This window comes from Ctenopharyngodon idella, chromosome 9 (genome assembly GCF_019924925.1).
Source record: "Ctenopharyngodon idella isolate HZGC_01 chromosome 9, HZGC01, whole genome shotgun sequence".
In the NCBI taxonomy this organism is placed as follows: domain Eukaryota; kingdom Metazoa; phylum Chordata; class Actinopteri; order Cypriniformes; family Xenocyprididae; genus Ctenopharyngodon; species Ctenopharyngodon idella.
This window is the reverse complement of record NC_067228.1, coordinates 12,494,917-12,513,325: the sequence shown is the minus strand read 5'-3', so window position 1 is coordinate 12,513,325 and position 18,409 is coordinate 12,494,917. Positions and strand designations below refer to the sequence as shown.

Here is an 18,409-nt window from a genome sequence, read left to right as displayed (position 1 = left end):
TATCCTTAGTCATCCCACATCTAACACATATAAACATTAAAGAAACAAACTGAAATGCAAATACTTACTTTCAAACATGTTCAATTTTTCCTGTGAAAGATTGTAAATAGCTCTGCATCAGGCATTTAAGATTTCTATACAATATGGTTCAACTGGTTAGTTAAATCAATAACAAAAAATTTACAGCATTTCTTAATGTTAAAAATGTCTAATATTTCAAGTTGTACAAATGCACATGATTTAAAAATGAGCAAAAGTATTTATTAACATTAACAAAGATTAATAAATTGTCATTTGTATAATTTGTTTGCATTAACTAATGGCAATTAAAATGTTTAAAATATGCATTTTTTTTAAAGGTTTACATTAGACAAAACTAATGAAAATATGTTCTGTCAGGGTTGAAACCTCTTTCCATTCCATGAATCTTCTGTTTGATGTGACTGTGCTTGACTCTGCTCTGTTGCGGACGGCATTTGTATTCATATTCTGTGGTTTATTCTGAACACTCATAGACCCTCTCATTGGATCTCACTCCAGACACGTGTGTTCACATTAATTCTGTGCCATCCTGGGAGTAAATACTGCTGACTATAAATGAGCTGCATGCCAAATGATTTATGCATTTATGAATGGAGAGGTGGACTGTTCAGTGAAGCGGAACATTACATCAGATATTAGAAGACATTGTGATTATATAGTTTTCTGTCTTTCAACTGAGATGAAAGAAAACTTCAACATCTCCATCTAAACCCAGTCAAATGGTGTTTTGGCAGCTGCAGTGGCCAAATCTCAGCAGGACTAACAGCCATCTGTTAGGCCGAGGAAAAAATGCAAAATATTATTAAATGTGACTAATTAGAAGGAATTAAAATGGCACCCTAACCCTAACCCAGTGACAATATGTTTGAGGGATTTTCTAGGAATTACTAAAACATACCACCCTCTTTTTAAAGAGACAGCATGCAAAAAAAAAAAAAAAAAGTGAAATAAGTAAATAATAAAAAATAATTTAAATAATGTGAAAAGACAATTTATATAAATAATTGTGACTTTCTTCTTTGATCTAAAGAATATGTACGCACGCACACACACACACACACACACACACACACACAGTTCAATAAACTTGAGAACCAACTCTCTGTAAACATTTTTATTGGAACTGCAGTAGTGCTCAAATTGCACATATTTTTGGGTAAAATAACATGTTAAGATATAAACACTACAAGCCACTGACTCCACAACACATTATTCGCAACCTGAGAATGTTCATTTTGTTATTTCACCATATACAAAGAATTAGATAGGCAAATACCTTGTTATCCTGCACTGTAACAAATTAATTACAAAACAGGTGCACAACATCTGACACTTTCTATCATGTCTGTATAATAAATAACAATAAAAGATGCTCCAGAAATAAGCATGAACTGCCCTAATCACCATATTAAGAAAACAATGATCACAGCCAATCACAGTGACGCTGCTGTTTGGCCAAACAGGTGCAAGCCAATGATGTTAAATCAGCCCGACTGCCAATAGAAGTGCTAATGTGTTAGCATACATGTGCTAATAGACAGTGCTTCATCACAGAACAGTATAAAAGAGGCATTGACAAATGTTCATTTACACTCTTACAGTTTAGTATTTACTGCACATGAGTGAAATATGTTCATTACAAAAGCACCACAAATCAGGCAAAACAGCACTATAATCACACTTGGATCAACTTCTACATCTCTTAGTAAACATTTTTTAATTTTATGTTTTAGTGAGCAATTTACAACTGCTGATTAATGCTTTCATTTTAAAATATTACAAATACCTATTATTCAGCTTTCAAATGAGACAATACCGTCTCCTTACAATATTGATTTAAACCGCTCCATTATATATAACAGACAAGTCACTGCAACTATATTAAAGCACAACAGCATTTAGGTTCATGAGGCAGTGAGCTGCATTTTATAGTTATATATATATATTATATATATATATATATATAAAAAAAATCAAAACAGTCACAGCTAAACTTGAAACCCATCTCAAAGCCAACAGAAATACTGGATCTGTGTTTCTCACACAGAATGACTGTGGATTGTGCAGGCCTGTAGGCTTTTGTTCCCTCATTTTTCACATTTTTTCTAAAGGTCAATTATTGTTCGACTGATATTAAAAAAAGCATTAATATAAAATTTTTAATTGTCAGTTAAATTTAATTTTAATTTTCAATTAATTTTAACATTACATTTTTAAAATCAAATCTCAAATATTAGTTTTAATCTATCATTCAATTTTTAGGGTCAAGATGTTTTATTGTTTTTTTAAACACTCACCAAGGCTGCATTTATGTGATCAAAAATACAGTAAAAACAGTAATATTATGAAATTTAAATACATTTTAAAATGTAATTTATTTTACATAAATTTTCAGTAGCCATTACTTTAGTCTTCAATGTCACATGATCCTTCAGAAATTATTTTAATATGTTGATTTGGTGCTCAAGAAACATACCAATGTTGAAAAAGGTTGTGCCGGTTAATATTTTGTGGAAACCCTGATGTTTTTTTTAGGATTCATTAATGAATATAAAGTTCAAAAGAACAGCATTTGAAATAGAAGTTTGACACATTTGATCAGTTGAATGCACCCTTGCTGAAATATATTTTACTGAACCCAAACTTTGAACCATCTGTCTTTACAATTAACATTCAACTGTTAAAGGTGCAATGTGTAAATTGACAGGACTGCAATATAATATATAACTATGTGGTGAATAAATATGTTACATAATGAACCGTTATGATTTTATTACCTTAGAATGAGCCATTTCTATCTACATACACAGCGGGTCCCCTTGCATGTTAAATCTCCATTTTGCGCCAGCATGTTTCTACAGTAGCCCTAAACGGACAAACTACTCTACAGAGTGTGTTTGCTTGACTGGCTTCTCTCTGCTGTCTCAGATGACAACATTTTTGTCCTGTGTTGGCCACCGTAGCTTCTCTATATTGCAATTCGCAACCTCATCGCTAGATGCTGCTAAAATTTACACACTGCACCTTTAATATTATCACATAACATTTTATTTCCCACAACACTCTATTAAACAAAATAAGTTTACGCAAGTTCTTCATTAAATTGCTCAGAAGCCTCAGAAGCATCAATACAAACATTGCTGTCATTGCTGCAGAGTTAAAGAGCTGCTGTTGGATCTGTTTGGCTTCATTGCAGATGGTGAGTGTACTCATTACATGGCCCCAAATTAGCAGTCTGCTTTGAGACATAAAATCAGATCCTGGCCTCAAAATATTGTGGCACAATCACAGTGAACACCGCTGAAAACAATCAGTCACAATCATACTGATAGAAAAAAGGCATCCTTTCAGACTTTTACCACAAAAACAGCTTAAATTGAACATGAGGCAGAGCAAGATTGCAACATATAAAAAAAGACAACACACATCAAAGCTCACTGCAAAACATCTAAAATACACACACACACACATTCATGTACATTCACAGTGCAGAAGACACAATTTTGTGCCATATGAGTGTTTTTTGGTCAAGTACATCCTGTGAGAGAAGGACATCTGATTTAAATAGACTACTTGGATGGACTGACAAACATCCTCAACATCCGTCCTCAATGATGAGAAGATTACATTGCAAACGGGTATCAGAGAAGCAGGGGCATATTACACGAAAGGCACCGTTCTCTCATTTGATTCAGGATGACAAAGTATAATTTCAGCTCTCAGGTAAGCAATCCTGAATCATGAGCAGATCAAATGATAAAAGAGCAGAGAGACGCTGCTGAGCAGTGTGTGAAGAACACAGACGGACCATCAACAGCATTCATCAAACATTACATTTTAAAAAAAGCTATGCAGACTGCAACAATCTCATGGCTACTGTGACTGTGGCAGTGTTTCTAATAATTCGTCTCAGGTTATAAGACTGCGCTATAACCATAACCGTGATGTCTTTTTAACATCACAAATTGTGCACATTGATGCTGATATAAAATCTTCATATTGCTCGTCAGTCCAGTTCTGTGATCGCACCTCGCGAAACTCACAGTAACGGCTAAAGACAGAAGGTTATGTTCCTTGCCTTACAGATTCAGTTAATGCAAAAGGGGTGTTAATATGAACCGATCTGTCTAACACAGAGATATTTCAGCATCTACAGGCATTACATGTGCATTCAAAGCTAAATGGTTTAAGGCAGAAATGACAGATCAAAGATAGAACAGGCAGAGATCCGATCATTCTCACAGACTCCCGTGTCTCACAGACATGTGACTCGCAGAAAAGCTGAACAAACACCTAAAGCTGCTTTTACATCCTTAAAGTCAACATGAAAAAGTATCCGCAACCCTTTTTTTTTTTACTTCCGTAATGTGACATTTTGATAATGATGTATGATATGAAAAAGGATAGTCAAAAATGAGCTGAATGGGAACTGATTTCATCCACTGAAAATTGACTCGGGGATGAAGTGAAGATTTCCATGAACAGCATGATTTACTGAAAAATTTGTAAAAATTGATTGGATATTATAGTAACAGGGGCTGGGATGAATCGTAAATGCATTTTTCTCTTGCTAAACTACAAAATTGTTAAGTAACTTAAATTGTTGATTCTGTGAATCAGAATGAAAGCAAATGCTTCTCACGGTCAAGTGAAAAAAGAAAAGCCTCATATGAAAGTGATAACATTAGTGTAAGTGAACAGAACGTTTTTTTTAACGGTTTTTACATCACATTCACTAGTACTATGAACTTTTCAGTTACTATCCACACTACAATAAGCTGAATCAATAAGCAAAATAAAATAATTACAATTTATTTAGACTGGAGAAAATGTAGGTGTTCTTACAGATCCATTTCTCAAGATTTAATTAAAGATTTTTTATTTTTTATTTTTTTGGGAGTAACATGCACTAATGAATCATGCACAAGGAGAGAAGTAAACTGTAAGTCGTTAGGGCACCGTTTTTAAAATTCTGGCTGATATGGATGAACGATTATGTTATGGCTGATAACCGTTACTTGACTAATATTAAAATGTCATACCATTTTGTATAAATAATTTTGTAATCACTAAAAAAAGAAACCAATTTTAAACGCTACATGTGAATTTAGGCCTCACAACATTATAATGTATTTTTAAAATTTCTTAAAGATTAAAATATTTGTGTTTTTAAACATGAACTTTAAAGGGTTAGTTCACCCAAAAATGAAAATTCTGTCATTTATTACTCACTCTCATGTCGTTCCACACCCGTAAGACTTTCGTTAATCTTCGGAACGCAAATTGAGATATTTTTGTTTAAATCCGACACGCTGATTTGGCCATCACTAAATAAGTCGTTATTTTGATTTTTTTGGCGTACCAAAAATATTCTCGTCATTTTATAATATTAATATTGAACCACTGTACTCACATGAACTGATTTAAATATGTTTTTAGTACCTTTATGGATCTTGAGAGAGGAAATGTCATTGCTCCCTATGTAGGCCTCACGGAGCCATCGGATTTAAACAAAAATATCTTGATTTGTGTTCCGAAGATCAACAAAGGTCTTACGGGTGTAAAACGGCACGAGGGTGAGTAATTAATGACAGAATTTTCATTTTTGGGTGAACTAACCCTTTAAGTGAGTTTTAGATGACAGCAAAGGTAATCTTATTGTAAAAATAGGGGAAATGAGCAGCAAAATTAAATATCCAATGTCGTCAGATGGTGGTAAAAAAATAAAAAATAAAAATATATATATATAAAAAAAAAAATTATTATCTGAAAACAGATAAGATACTGATATATTGTGTATCCCTAACAATTATGATTTCATGTTGACTTTAAGAATTAACACTAAATCAGACAGATACGCTCCCACCACCCCCAACACACACTCCAGTACAGGCTAGCTTCCCAGACACTGATTAAGCATAGTCTTAGATTAACTTAGTTCAGGCCAGTGGCAGTATGGCGCCCTGTGCAAACCATCCCTTCCCCCCGTGCTGCCCCCTGCAAGATGCCGCCCTGGGCGGTTGCCCATGACGCCTATGTCTAAATCTGCCACTGGTTCAGGCCTAGGCTTAAAATGTGTCTGGGAAACTAGCCTTATGGACAAGAGGTATTGCTCATGAATACAGACATACCATCATTAACAAATGTAATACCCTGTCAAGAAGCTACAAATGATGACATACGACAAATCACATAACTCTGGATGTGCTGGTCCACTGATGTGATCCCACTGAATACACACAGGGTTATAAGGCTGTTTTGGTCTGACCTGGTAAGGATTTATACAAAACCCAGGTCTTGATCTAATCTCAATGCAGACTCACTTTTAAAGTTTGCAGGGAAGTCAAAAGTAACAAGAGCAGACGAAGAGGGTCAGAGCTGCAGACACGAAGTAAGTGACTCTGTAAATGTGCAGTGGACAAAAAGCCAGCATTCCCACACACAGCGGCAGCAGTAGATGGACCATCAGATTAAGCATCAGTTTGCTGTAATACAAGTGTAAATACAGACACACAGCCTTGTTAGAGCTTTTTTTGTAAGAAAGAAATTAACACTTTTATTCAGCAAGGATGCATTAAATTGATCAAAAGATACAGTAGAGCCATTTATAATGTTATGAAGACTGGAGTAATGATGCTGAAAATTCAGCTTTGCCATCACAGGAACAGTTACTACTATTTTACAATATTACTGTTTTACAGTATTTTTGATCAAATAAATGCAGCCTTCTTTCAAAAATAGTGTGCGTGTATTTGTGTATACTGTATGAATATATAAAATATGACTGATGAGCCAAAACATTATGACAACCTGCTTAATACACTTTTGGTCATCCAACCCGCCGAGGCGCGGACTCTACAAGACCCCTGAAGGTATCCTGTGGTATCTGGCACCAAGACATTAGCAGCAGATCCTTCAAGCCCTATAGGTTGTGAGGTGGAGCCACTGTGGATTGAACTTCTTGTTCCAGCATATACCACAGATGCTCCATTGGATTGAGATCTGGGGAATTTGAAGGCCAGGGCAACACCTTGAGCGCTTGATCATGTTCCCCAAACCATTCCTGAACAATGTGTGCAGTGTGGCAGGGTTCATTATCCTGCTAAAAAAAGATGCAAATTCCACCAGGGAACACCATTGTCATGAAGGGGTGGACCTGGTTTGCAGTGATGTTGAGGTTGGTGGCACATGTCAAATTTACATCCGCATGAATGGCCGGACAGAGGGTTTCCCAGCAGAACATTGCCCAGAGCATCACACTCCCTCCACCGGCTTGTCGTGCATCCTGGTGCCATTGCTTCCCCAGGTAAATGGCACACACACAAACCGGGACTCATCAGACCAGGCAATCTTCTTTCACTGCTCCAAGGTCCAGTTCCAACTCTCACATGCCCATTGTAGGTGCTTTCGACAGTGGACAGGGGTCATCATAGGCACTCTGATTGGCCTGCAGCTATGCAGTCCCATATGCAGCAGAGTGTGATGACACTGTGTGACACAATCCTCACATAACCATCATTAAAATTTTGTGTGACTTGTGCCACAGTAGACACAGTAGTTGGCTCAGACCAGACGGGATAGCCTTCGTTGCCCTCATGCATTGATGAGCCTTGGGCGCCCAACACCCTGTCGCCAGTTTGCGATCTGTCCCTCTTTGGACCACTGTTGGTAAATTCTCACCACTGCTGACCGGAAGCAAACCCACAAACCTTGCCGTTTTACAGATACTCTCACCCAGTTGCCTTGCCATAACAATTTGGCCCTTGTCAAAGTTGCTCAGGTCTTTATTTCTTTCTCCCATTTCTTCTGCATCCAACATGTTGATTACGAGAACTATTAATCATCTAATCTACCCCGACCATAATATGTGGCCTTGTTAGTAAACAATCAACAATATTCTCTTCACCACTAGTCAATGTTTTGGCTCATCAGTGTGTATACATATAATTCATAAATTCATCACAAATATGTAGTGAATTATATTTATAATGATTTTGAATTATACTTAAGCAATCTTCGTAAATATTGAGATTATTTTAAATGCTCTTTGATATGGCCATATTAGCTTCCTAAAGAGTGTCAGTAATGAACATGACTATATGAAATTATGTAAAATTACATGACTAATTTTGTAAGAAATGCACACAAACCTGCGGAGGAGTGTATTTGTGTTACAGTTGATGAGCAGCACAGAGCTGATGAGCAGGGGTAGAATGTGAGGCCAGCAGGGGTCAGGATCCAAATGAACCCAATATCTGAACAAGACACATACACATGTGCAAATTAAAAACTCCTAGAGGACTTTGGCTATTGAGTACTTTCTCTTCACTTTCAGGCTGTTGCTCTCTTATAATCTCATAAGTTACTTGCTCCACTTTAGTAACTTATATGAGATTATACATTTCTAATGAATCTGCACCTGACATTGCTCTATTACCTGAGATTGTGCTTCCAGTGGATAAGGGAAGGGGTGCTGAACATCATGGTAAGAGTAAGCATTGTGGACAAACTGAAGTGGAGCTGCAGATCATCTCGGACGTCTTGTAGAACTGATTCTGACAGTAAAGGGCTGCCATTACATTCTTTACCATTGCTGTGAGAATCAGTGCCATGAAAACCATTTTCTGAGTTTTGTGAAACTTTCTGGGGCGCCTGGTTTAACGAGAACAAAACGTTTAGAAAATACAGGTATTGTGAGCCAACTAGAGTCAGAAAATTGATAAATGATGTAAAATAAGATATTTATACCAGGTTCAACATGTGGCTCAGTGATCTCTCTGTCATCTGTAATCTAAGCACCTGGACAAAGACAGACAATCACAGGAGATTAAAATCATTATGAAGATAATTGCATTCAGATTAAGAAAGAGTAATATTTTAGTAACTATTATAAGCATCAGCAGGAATAAATTCAAGTCAAGCAAACCAATCTCTCTAGATTAGAATAATAATTCCTCTTACAAACCTCTTATACACATCTTTATATGAAGAAGGTATGAAAATGCCTTAAGGTCACTCACTCTGTAGAAGTGGAGAAGAGCGGAGACCATAAGAGCCAGCGCTCCACAGGTGACGCCTCCCAGCACACTCAGAGAGATGATCAGGAGAATCTGAGTATGAAGACGAAGCGTGCCACAATCCCGGGACACTGAAGGTCTACAAACAGTGATACATCAACATTTAATTTTTTATTTTTTTTTACGTAAACTTCTTGCATGTGTATTTGTATTATTACAAATTAAAAATAATTGTTTCCTATTTTAATATATTTTAAAAGCAAAGCTGAATTTTCAGCATCATTACTCCAGTCTTTAGTGTCATATGATCCTTCAGAAATCACCAATATGCTGATCTGATGCATAAAAAACGTTTCTTATAATTATCAATGTTGAAAACATTGATAATTATAAGAAATCCCCCCCCCCAGGATTCCTTGGAAGAGCATTTGTTTGAAATCTTTGTAACATTATAAAAGTCTTTGTTACTTTTGATCAATTTAATTTAAAAGTACTAATATCTTTCAAACAAATAAATAAAATAAATCTTACTGACCCCTTAAACAGTGTATAAGTATGAAACATTTTAAAATTTAGATAAATGCATTGCAACTCACAGAACAACAAGTGTGTTCATTTTTGTTTGTTGATTTAGATCAAAACATACAAATTAATTCATGTGAAACATCTATTTACTCAAAGCACCTACTACAAAGCAGTTATTAACATGATTTTCACCTGTGCAGTGGAGCAAGAAAAAAGGACAGGAAGTAGACAGACACTCTGAGGACTGTGCTACCCCAGAATGCAATGGCTGCACCGAGCACACAGAGCAGTGGGGACACTAGACGAGGCCATTCCTGCATAGAGGCTTTTGGATCCTGGGATATGCTTTCCACAGAGTTTAGAGGAAGAGTATCCACCCAAGGAAGACCAAGAAAGGACCAGACATCCTGAAACCAGCTCTGCCTATAATAGAAAAAAGAAAAGATTAAATGGGAAAAAAAAGAGATATGATACATACTGTATATGATGTATAACTGTATAATTCTCTGACAACCATTTATTTTGAATCTTCAGAATGGAACATTGCCTGTTTAGGCTCCTATGTTTTGCAGAAAAAGAGAATCAGCAGTCAAATACAGCAGACAGACACTGTGTCAAGACTCACCTGAGCAGCAGCAGCAGCAGGAGCACAGGCAGTTCCAGTTTGTGGAGCTGTAAGGATTTACTCATTGCCTCTTGCATTCCAACAGGATGCCCCGATCTTTTGACAGAGCTCAGCTGAGCCCTGATCATCAGGAGAAGCACTACAGCTGAGTAGACGGGCAGAACTGGACCACAGAAACGAAGAATCTAAAGAACAACAATTCGTTTTGAATATGAGACTCTGGGTTCAAAGTTGAAATGGCAAATTAAATACCAAAATGTAAACATACCTGCCCAAGCACTTTGGGAAATGAAGTCCGAATAGACACCTGTAGAGAAACAAGACAATGTCGGCTGTCTTACTGGTAGGTTTACCTTTGAGAAAACAATGGATGTGGATGAAATACCCTGTATTGGCAGTTGGGGGCAGTGTGGAGCTGCAGGATGGCACTGGAGGTGTTGTCTGGGCGGCTGGTGTGAAGCATGCTGTAGATCTCAGATACCGAAGGAATACTTTGGTGGAAAACATACAAAGTTTTAAAAGACACAATCATCAGTACTCTGATGAGAGCTGTGGAGAGATGAGGAAAGCTGGCTGATTATTAATGACAAAAATCTTTCTACCTTGCCATAGCAAAGGAGTCTTCGTGAAACCAAGGTACCCTCAGTCTGTAAACACTGGGCAGTCTGTCTGTGTAACAACACGTATAGTATCAGATGTTAGCCTTTTAAAACACAATGCTGAATTTCTGGCAGATGAAGTTGAATAACGGGTTACCTTTAGAGGTTTTGCAATGGCTCATGATCGTTATTCTATAAGCCTGATAAACCTGAAGGAACACAAACTTGAATTTCTTATGCTTTGGAGTATACATCTTAATTTAATTTAACAGGAAAGGAGAGCAGAACGACAGGGAATGCTGTGAGAGATCACCTGATGAAAGTCTTGTAGCATTAGTGTATGGAGCAGCCCAGAGGAGTTAATGCTGATGTCACTGACGGTCAGACCTGCAAACAGTCACATTCAGGTTGAAATATTTGCATACATTAAACACAACTTACTTGGTTTTAAAAAGTAAGTAAGAATGACCAATTTGACCAATCAGAGCAGAATAGGCTCTCGCAAAGGAGAGGTTTAGAGAGACAGAGTCCTTTAGTGAACTGCTTCAGACACGGTGAGAAAAGAGGTGATGCTGCAATGTATATGAAAAAATTAAAGTGTTTTTTGACCTTGGATGCATGTAAACCTATTTTAGGAGACCTCCAAAACAAAATGAGGAACCTTTAAAATGGCGTAACAGTGGAACTTTAAATGTGCATAAAAATAAAAGAGTTCATGCAGCTGTTATTAAAGAAAAACTTTGCTCTAAATGAAAGTGCCTTAAAAGTAAAATGTCAACATATACATGTACGTGATTTTGGCTCACCAAAGGACAGCGTATGAGGCACCTGCACTGAGACAGTCAGGCTCTGCTCTCTCTGCAGCTCACACTCCACTACAAACTACAATCAGACATTTAGAATGTATCTTTAACTAGGAGTTCATCGAGCAAATTAATTTGACATGAATCATCCAATGCATGTTTTAAAAAGAAAAATGTATACTAATGTGGTCTTTCATGTAGTCTAGTTTTCAAATTGAACATGATAATGTGCACTGTAAGTTAACCTGTGCTCCGCTGGGGTTAGAGGCATCAATGATGAGATGAGAGACTGACAAGAGTTCACTGATTTTCACTGTCACAGCCTATAAAGGAACACAGAGTGTTTATATATCAAATTTATTTTTAAATGTTGTATTATAAGTTGTATTATCACATGTGTAAGAAAAACAAGATTGACCTTATAGGCTGGAAGGAGCTCTGTCTCAGATGACAGATCTACTGCCTGAACACTGGGAAATGAGGAAAAACAGAAAGAAGCACTTTACAATGCACATAATATAACACACATTATACAATTTACATCAACAATGTGGCAACTTTGTGAAAGACAGGCATTTGAATACTGTGGAAATTACGGGTGCAGATTCTGTACGGACCCTGGTAACTTTCAATTAAAAGAGGAATTCATGTGGTTCATTTTGCTCACCACATCGAGCCACTCATCTGTGTGCAGCCATATAGCCAGCTGGTCATTTCCTGTTGAACATGCAGAGATACACATAGCTCTTCAAAACATGCTTGAGAGAACATTCACAATAAGCACAAGTCATGACAGATAAAGAATACTTTAACTTGGACCACAGCCTGCCTGAAGGAAAAACTGTATTTTCCTGCAAAATATGTACTTTTACTATTTTTTGTGAGCAGTGGAAATCCAAATGCTTTGCAAAATAAACAAGCACAACATTTTAGAATTTTTACATTAATTTACATTTGAATGCACAATAATAATGCACATTTTCTTCATAACTGGGACAGCCTACACCACATAAAATAAATGTAAAAGGAATGCTCTTAAATAGACTTCATTTCACTGTAATGTTTTGTGACATTCAAATCAAAATGATACATTTAAAGAAAAAAGGGTTCTGAGTGTGATGCTGTTGGACACTCTCACCATATTATTACTGCGGCAATGGAAATGACTGTAGGCCTTCCTTCGACTAGAGAGAGCAAACAGGAAGTACTTGACTTGAGCTTCCTGCCAAGAGTTGGAGGATGGTTTACATCAGTGCAACGTACAGACATAAGCTGCTGGCATCATTTTTCCAGAAATTCATGAAACATATTGTCACCTTGGGGGCAGTGTAGAACAGACGGAGTGTGTTGACCTCCTTCCACGCCTCAGGGGGAGCTGGAAGGATGGATGAATAGATTTGGATAAAAATAGTAAGAAGAGGAAAGAGAGATTCAGATATTATCTTCCAGCTGTGTTAAAAACAGATAAGACTATAAATATACATGTGCACACAAACACAGACCTGAGAAAGTGACAGGGGCATCCTGTGCTTCTCCAGGCTGCAGCACTGGGTGTCTAAAGAAGTGATAGTTCAACACTGAGATTCGCTTCTCTGGACTCTCTGTGAACTAAAGAGAAACATGAGTCAATAAAAACACTTTAAACTTACACAATAACATGGTATTAGGACAGTGCTCACCTGCCCCGTTTCAGGTTCAATAAGGTCGAAGAATGCCCGGACTGTGGCCAGAACCAGCTCCTTGCACCTTGTATGAAGTATTTGAAATTACAAAGGATAAAATTACAAGTAGCTTGGAAACAAAATAATTAGCCATGAGTTTTGATGATCAATGTTAGCATACAAAAAACATACCAAACAATGGAAATATGATCTGTGGAAACCCAGGTTCGGGGAACTGCAGTTACCTAAAACCAATTTACAAAACCAGTGTAAGGACACTGAAAACAAAGAAGGTTGTACTTTAAAGTTTCTGGTTGAAATATTTAACTAAAGCAAATTTTTAATAAAAGATCTCAAAGAAAATGGCTAGTAGACCTACCACTACTGACATCTTATTGAGGTCATCGATGGGACAGGACAGTGCCGTCAAGCCAGAACGCACCTGGAAGTCAAGGTAACCACCACCCACAGAGAGAACGGTAACATTTCGAAGGTCTTCAGCATTTGTGGCCCAGCGATGCCTGACTGTGGAGTAAAACTCTGTAACAGACACACAATTCAGATGATAGTGTACCAATTAAGTATGTTTGCATCAAACTTTTTGTTTGAGAAAGTAAATATACACAAATATATGCGAGTCCATACCTTCTGACTACTACACTATCATTCAAAAGTTTGGGTTTGGTAAGATTTTTTAATTTGAAAGAAGTCTCGTGTTTACCAAGGCAGCATGTATTCGATCAAAATTACAGTAAGTACAGTAATATTGTGAAATATTACAATTCAAAATAACTGTTTTCTATTTTAATATATTTTAAAATGTAATTAATTCCTGTGACAGCCAAGCTGAATTTTCAGTATCATTACTCAAGTCTTCAGTGTCACATGATCCTTCAGAAATCATTCTAATATGCTGATTAGGTGTTTAAAGGTGCAATATGTAAGAATTTTGCAGTAAAATATCCAAAAACCACTAGACCAGTGTTATATATTTTATTCACTTCAGTACTTACAATATCCCAAATGTTTGCAACTATTTGTAAATCGTGAGAAAATTGCAATTTTAACCAAGGCTCCGGGACGTGTGAGGATTCGCCTGTCAATTGCGTCATACCCACGTTACCCTCGGTTTCCGGTTTTATTTTGTAGAAACCATGGAAACACCAAAGACGTTTTAATATTTACATGTTTTAATAGACAAGGGAACAACTGTTTTGATATATTTATAGACAGAAAACTAATTATTGTTATATAGCTCATCATGTTTAGTCTTATTGTTTAAATCTAATTTTCTTGATTTTTGGCAAATACCATGCTTTGCCTCAGAAAAAAAACACTATTTTGTGAAGTAGCTAACGTAGTATAATCAGATGCAGCTTTATTTATTAAAATCTTACATATTGCACCTTTAAGAAACATTTCTTATTATGATCAATGTTGAAAACAGTTGTGTTGCTTAATATTTTTGTGGAAACTGTAATAATTCCTTTTTTTCTGTAATTTTGTATTTTTGAATAAATAGAAAGTTCAAAAGAACAGCATTTATTTAAAATAGAAATCTTTTATAACATTAAAAATGTCTTTACTGTCCCTTGTTATCCATTTATTGCATCCTTGCAGGATTAAAATATTAATTTCTTTCTTTCAAAAAAAATTAAAAATAAATAAAATCTTACTGACTCCAAACTTTTGAATGGTAGTGTACCTTCAAAGCTCTCAAACAAATCTTCTGTACATATTTATGCATGTGTGTCTGTATGTTTTTTTCCTACCCAGTATATAAGGGTCAAGAGACAGGACAGGTGCCTGGTGGGGGGAGGCCTGTGTGATGATGAGGCTGACCAGCCGTGGATTGAAGCGTGCCAGGGTAAACAACGCTCTTGCCACCACTCCACCCATGGAGTGACCCACCAGAACCACACCTGTGGGGGGGTCTGGACAGTCCTGCAGCCATGGGAATGTAGTGAAAAGACCATTGCTTTAGATGAAGATGTAGATCTACTAATAGCAGTGAGCTTCAATTACAAAGTCACCAAAGACCGGAAAACACTACATGACTTTTAAAGTCTGGTATCATACACTTCTAAAATCTGCTCAAAATATCAAACAATTTTAAGTCTTCCAACTGGATGGAATCATAGTCTGAAGCTAAAAATCGGAATCTGTGCCTATCATACAGTATGTGATTTTCTGTAAAATTCCCAAAATCTGCAGACTATCAGACTTTAGCCATTAAAATCTTATAAGTACCTGAAATAAGCACAAATGTCAGGGCATGTAAAAACATCTCCAGGGCCCAAAAATCACCTCAGATCAGAGGGTTAAGGCTGGAATGTACTACATTCTGTTGTACAGATTTTTTGCCATTTTCAGTCTGGAGGAGACAATGCTTGTTGCCAAAAGTTAGAGTGCACTGTAAGAAATATTTTGTTTGCGTGTGCGGTCAACCCAAAACAGATACTGGAAAGATACTGGGTGCTCGTGAACTGGGTGCACTGTGCATACTAACGAAAGTGTAGAATACTGTAATTTGTGATCTGTAATTTCAACAAAGAGAGAAAGGGACAGAAAAGGATGGAAAGGAAAGGGTGAAGTAACCAAAAGAAAAGGGAGAGAAAGAAAATTAACAAAGGAAAGTGGAAGAAAGTAAAGGGGCAAAAAGAGATGAAAAGGGAAAAAGGACCCCTTGACTTCTGACCTTATAAAGGCGCAAGATGGCTTTGATGCTTTCATGTAGAAACTGAGTTTGTCTGCGCAAACTGCCCCCATACAGGGCCACCAGCTCCTCATTGAAGTCAATAGTGAACACATTCATATGGATCGGTCTGTCCAGGTTCTCAGCCTTCCTCAACGCCACCGAACCCAGAGAACGAGCTGCAAGAGGGAGTACAACAACATCTTTGTTGCAAAAAGCTCTCACATCTCACTTCCAATGTTTAATCAGAAAGTTTCATTAGCACTGGGACAAAGTCTGTAAAGGATAACAAACAGGTTTTCTGTATCCAAACAGTCAAAACCCACCTTGGAGACAAATAAACAAGGTCAAGCTATTCATATCACATAAGCATATATGTGTGTACTGATTGAAATATTGAGGAAAAACAGTTCCATCTCACCTTGCTTGTAGCTCCCCGCATTCCCCGGCAGGAAGAGCACAGGTGCGCCGGTGAGCTTGAGTCCTCTGGTCTCCTGAGCATATGCGCCCTCTCCATACAGATACAGCCCGTATGATGGGTACTGGCGCGCGACACGCCTCGGAAGCTGTACGCGCTGCAAACGCGCACGTACACAAATAACAGCTGTAAGTTTTCACGCGCAGAGGATAATGCAAGACCACAAACAAATCGAGGATTTCTGACACAAACGGAACTTTAAATGTATGTACAGGTTGTGATGCAGGTTTGAATGTGACATTTAGAGCTTCGTTTTGAGATATATATGTCACCACATAATAAGCAAACATCTTAATTGCTAAATACACACAAAAAAATATTAAGGAGTGAATATTATTTAAACAAAATATAGTACATTCATTTCATTAAAAGAAATGTTACACTTATTGTCTTCGGTCTGTTTTGACTGCCGAGGGTCACACCCCTAATACCAGAGGTTTAAAGGGGTGTTCTGCCCTTATAAACATTGTATAATGACTGATGTTGCTGATTAGGAATGTTTGTTATTGCCAAAACAACAGGTAGAGTGACAGGTATGAGGAACTGATGCATGGCCTGCCAGTGAATTGTGCACACTCAAGTGAGCTATTAATGTTGCTCTAATTAACGTACTAATAAATTGTGCATTTTAATAGATGTAAACCAAACATGTCAAGAAAACAACAGTGATATAGCCTATTTTTCCATTGATACTCACTCGGTATTCTGGGTACTCGAACATGTATGTCATGCTGCATCGATTCTCCTCGAAACCAAATAATAATTCCCGCACACCCACGAGCAAAAGCCCAAGAGCAACGCCGTAAAACGCGTATACAGCAAGTCTCATGTCTCCAAAGTAAGCTTTATTATATTCACAAATTCATTGTAATCGTGTCAACGCTTTCCTTGTTGTAAACCCACACACTGCCTGTTTAAACCTATAGGAAACCTCCTACGGACCTGTCACGCAGCTCCTGGGGCTACGTCACGACGCAGACAGGAAAGTTAGCCAATCGAGAGAGGGAATAGGTTCTGAGTTTGGCCAATCAGAATTGAAAGTGGGAGGGATGGCAAGAGAACAGTGGGATCATCGTAGAAAAATGCTCCTCTATTTAAAACGCAGAAAGGGGTAAATCGAGCAATAGTACACATCAAATATAAATAATTACTCTTATGCAGTACACTTTCATATCGCCATTACATATATCTCTTAATATAACAGATAAAACAATAGAGATGGAATTGTTCTTTAATCACAATTATGTGGCTATTGCCACCATGAAAAATGGCTCTTTCCATCTTGTTAGTCTTTTGTATTTTCCCTGTAACTAACAAAATCCTTAATGACATCATCTTCCAGGTAGCCACAGCACAAATAAGCACAATGAGCAAAAATCTGTACTTTTTTGTGGTTTACAGTGGATTGCCTTAAAACTTTTAGAAAATGACAGAAACCAGTTATAAAAAATACTGTTCATTTCTTGCCAGAGTCAATAATCCAGCTATAATTAATAGGTTAAAGGTGTCTTAGCTTGACCAGAGCATATTTCTGAAATTCTTTCTAGAAACACTCCCTTAACTTACTACATAACAGACATATTTTTAAGTTACAGAGCTCTAGAAAGGTACTGCATTTATGTTCAATAGAAAAAAGCCTGTACCAAATAGAGAAAAAGAATAATGATTGGAAAACATTTAGTTTCAAATTGAATTTCTGTACTATATATGATATATCACAAAATAAAAAAGATTCCATTAGAATACCTAACCATTTATAATATTCTGCCAGAATAATTTAAATGTACAATATTTCGATGAATTATGATATTTTAATAAATTACATTAAAATAAAACAGAATTTACTTCTTGTTGTTGTTTTGCATAAGATGGAAGTTTTGATAAAACCGTTTGTCAAAACCGTTTGTCCATGTTGTGTGCGCTTCTTAGATGTGTTTGCACTTCGACTGTCATGTGCTATCTGT

The 18,409-nt window shown here is 36.9% G+C and overlaps 1 protein-coding gene across 1 annotated transcript; it reads right to left on the bottom strand.

Annotated features, from left to right (window-relative positions):
• Positions 1–1,141: 1,141 nt before the first annotated feature.
• On the bottom strand, positions 1,142–18,296 carry pgap1 (post-GPI attachment to proteins inositol deacylase 1). Its single transcript, XM_051905509.1, has 26 exons — positions 17,143–18,296; positions 16,389–16,542; positions 15,971–16,146; positions 15,045–15,216; positions 13,652–13,812; positions 13,465–13,517; positions 13,291–13,357; positions 13,114–13,219; positions 12,928–12,986; positions 12,750–12,833; positions 12,279–12,328; positions 12,030–12,081; positions 11,857–11,934; positions 11,615–11,690; positions 11,122–11,195; positions 10,966–11,017; positions 10,812–10,878; positions 10,595–10,700; positions 10,478–10,516; positions 10,210–10,394; positions 9,777–10,007; positions 9,063–9,198; positions 8,791–8,841; positions 8,480–8,694; positions 8,193–8,297; positions 1,142–6,527 (listed from the first exon to the last, which is right to left on the bottom strand). Exons 1-26 carry the CDS (start codon positions 17,272–17,274, stop codon positions 6,386–6,388), a joined length of 2,823 nt encoding a protein of 940 aa, XP_051761469.1. The 5' UTR covers positions 17,275–18,296; the 3' UTR covers positions 1,142–6,385.
• Positions 18,297–18,409: the final 113 nt, after the last annotated feature.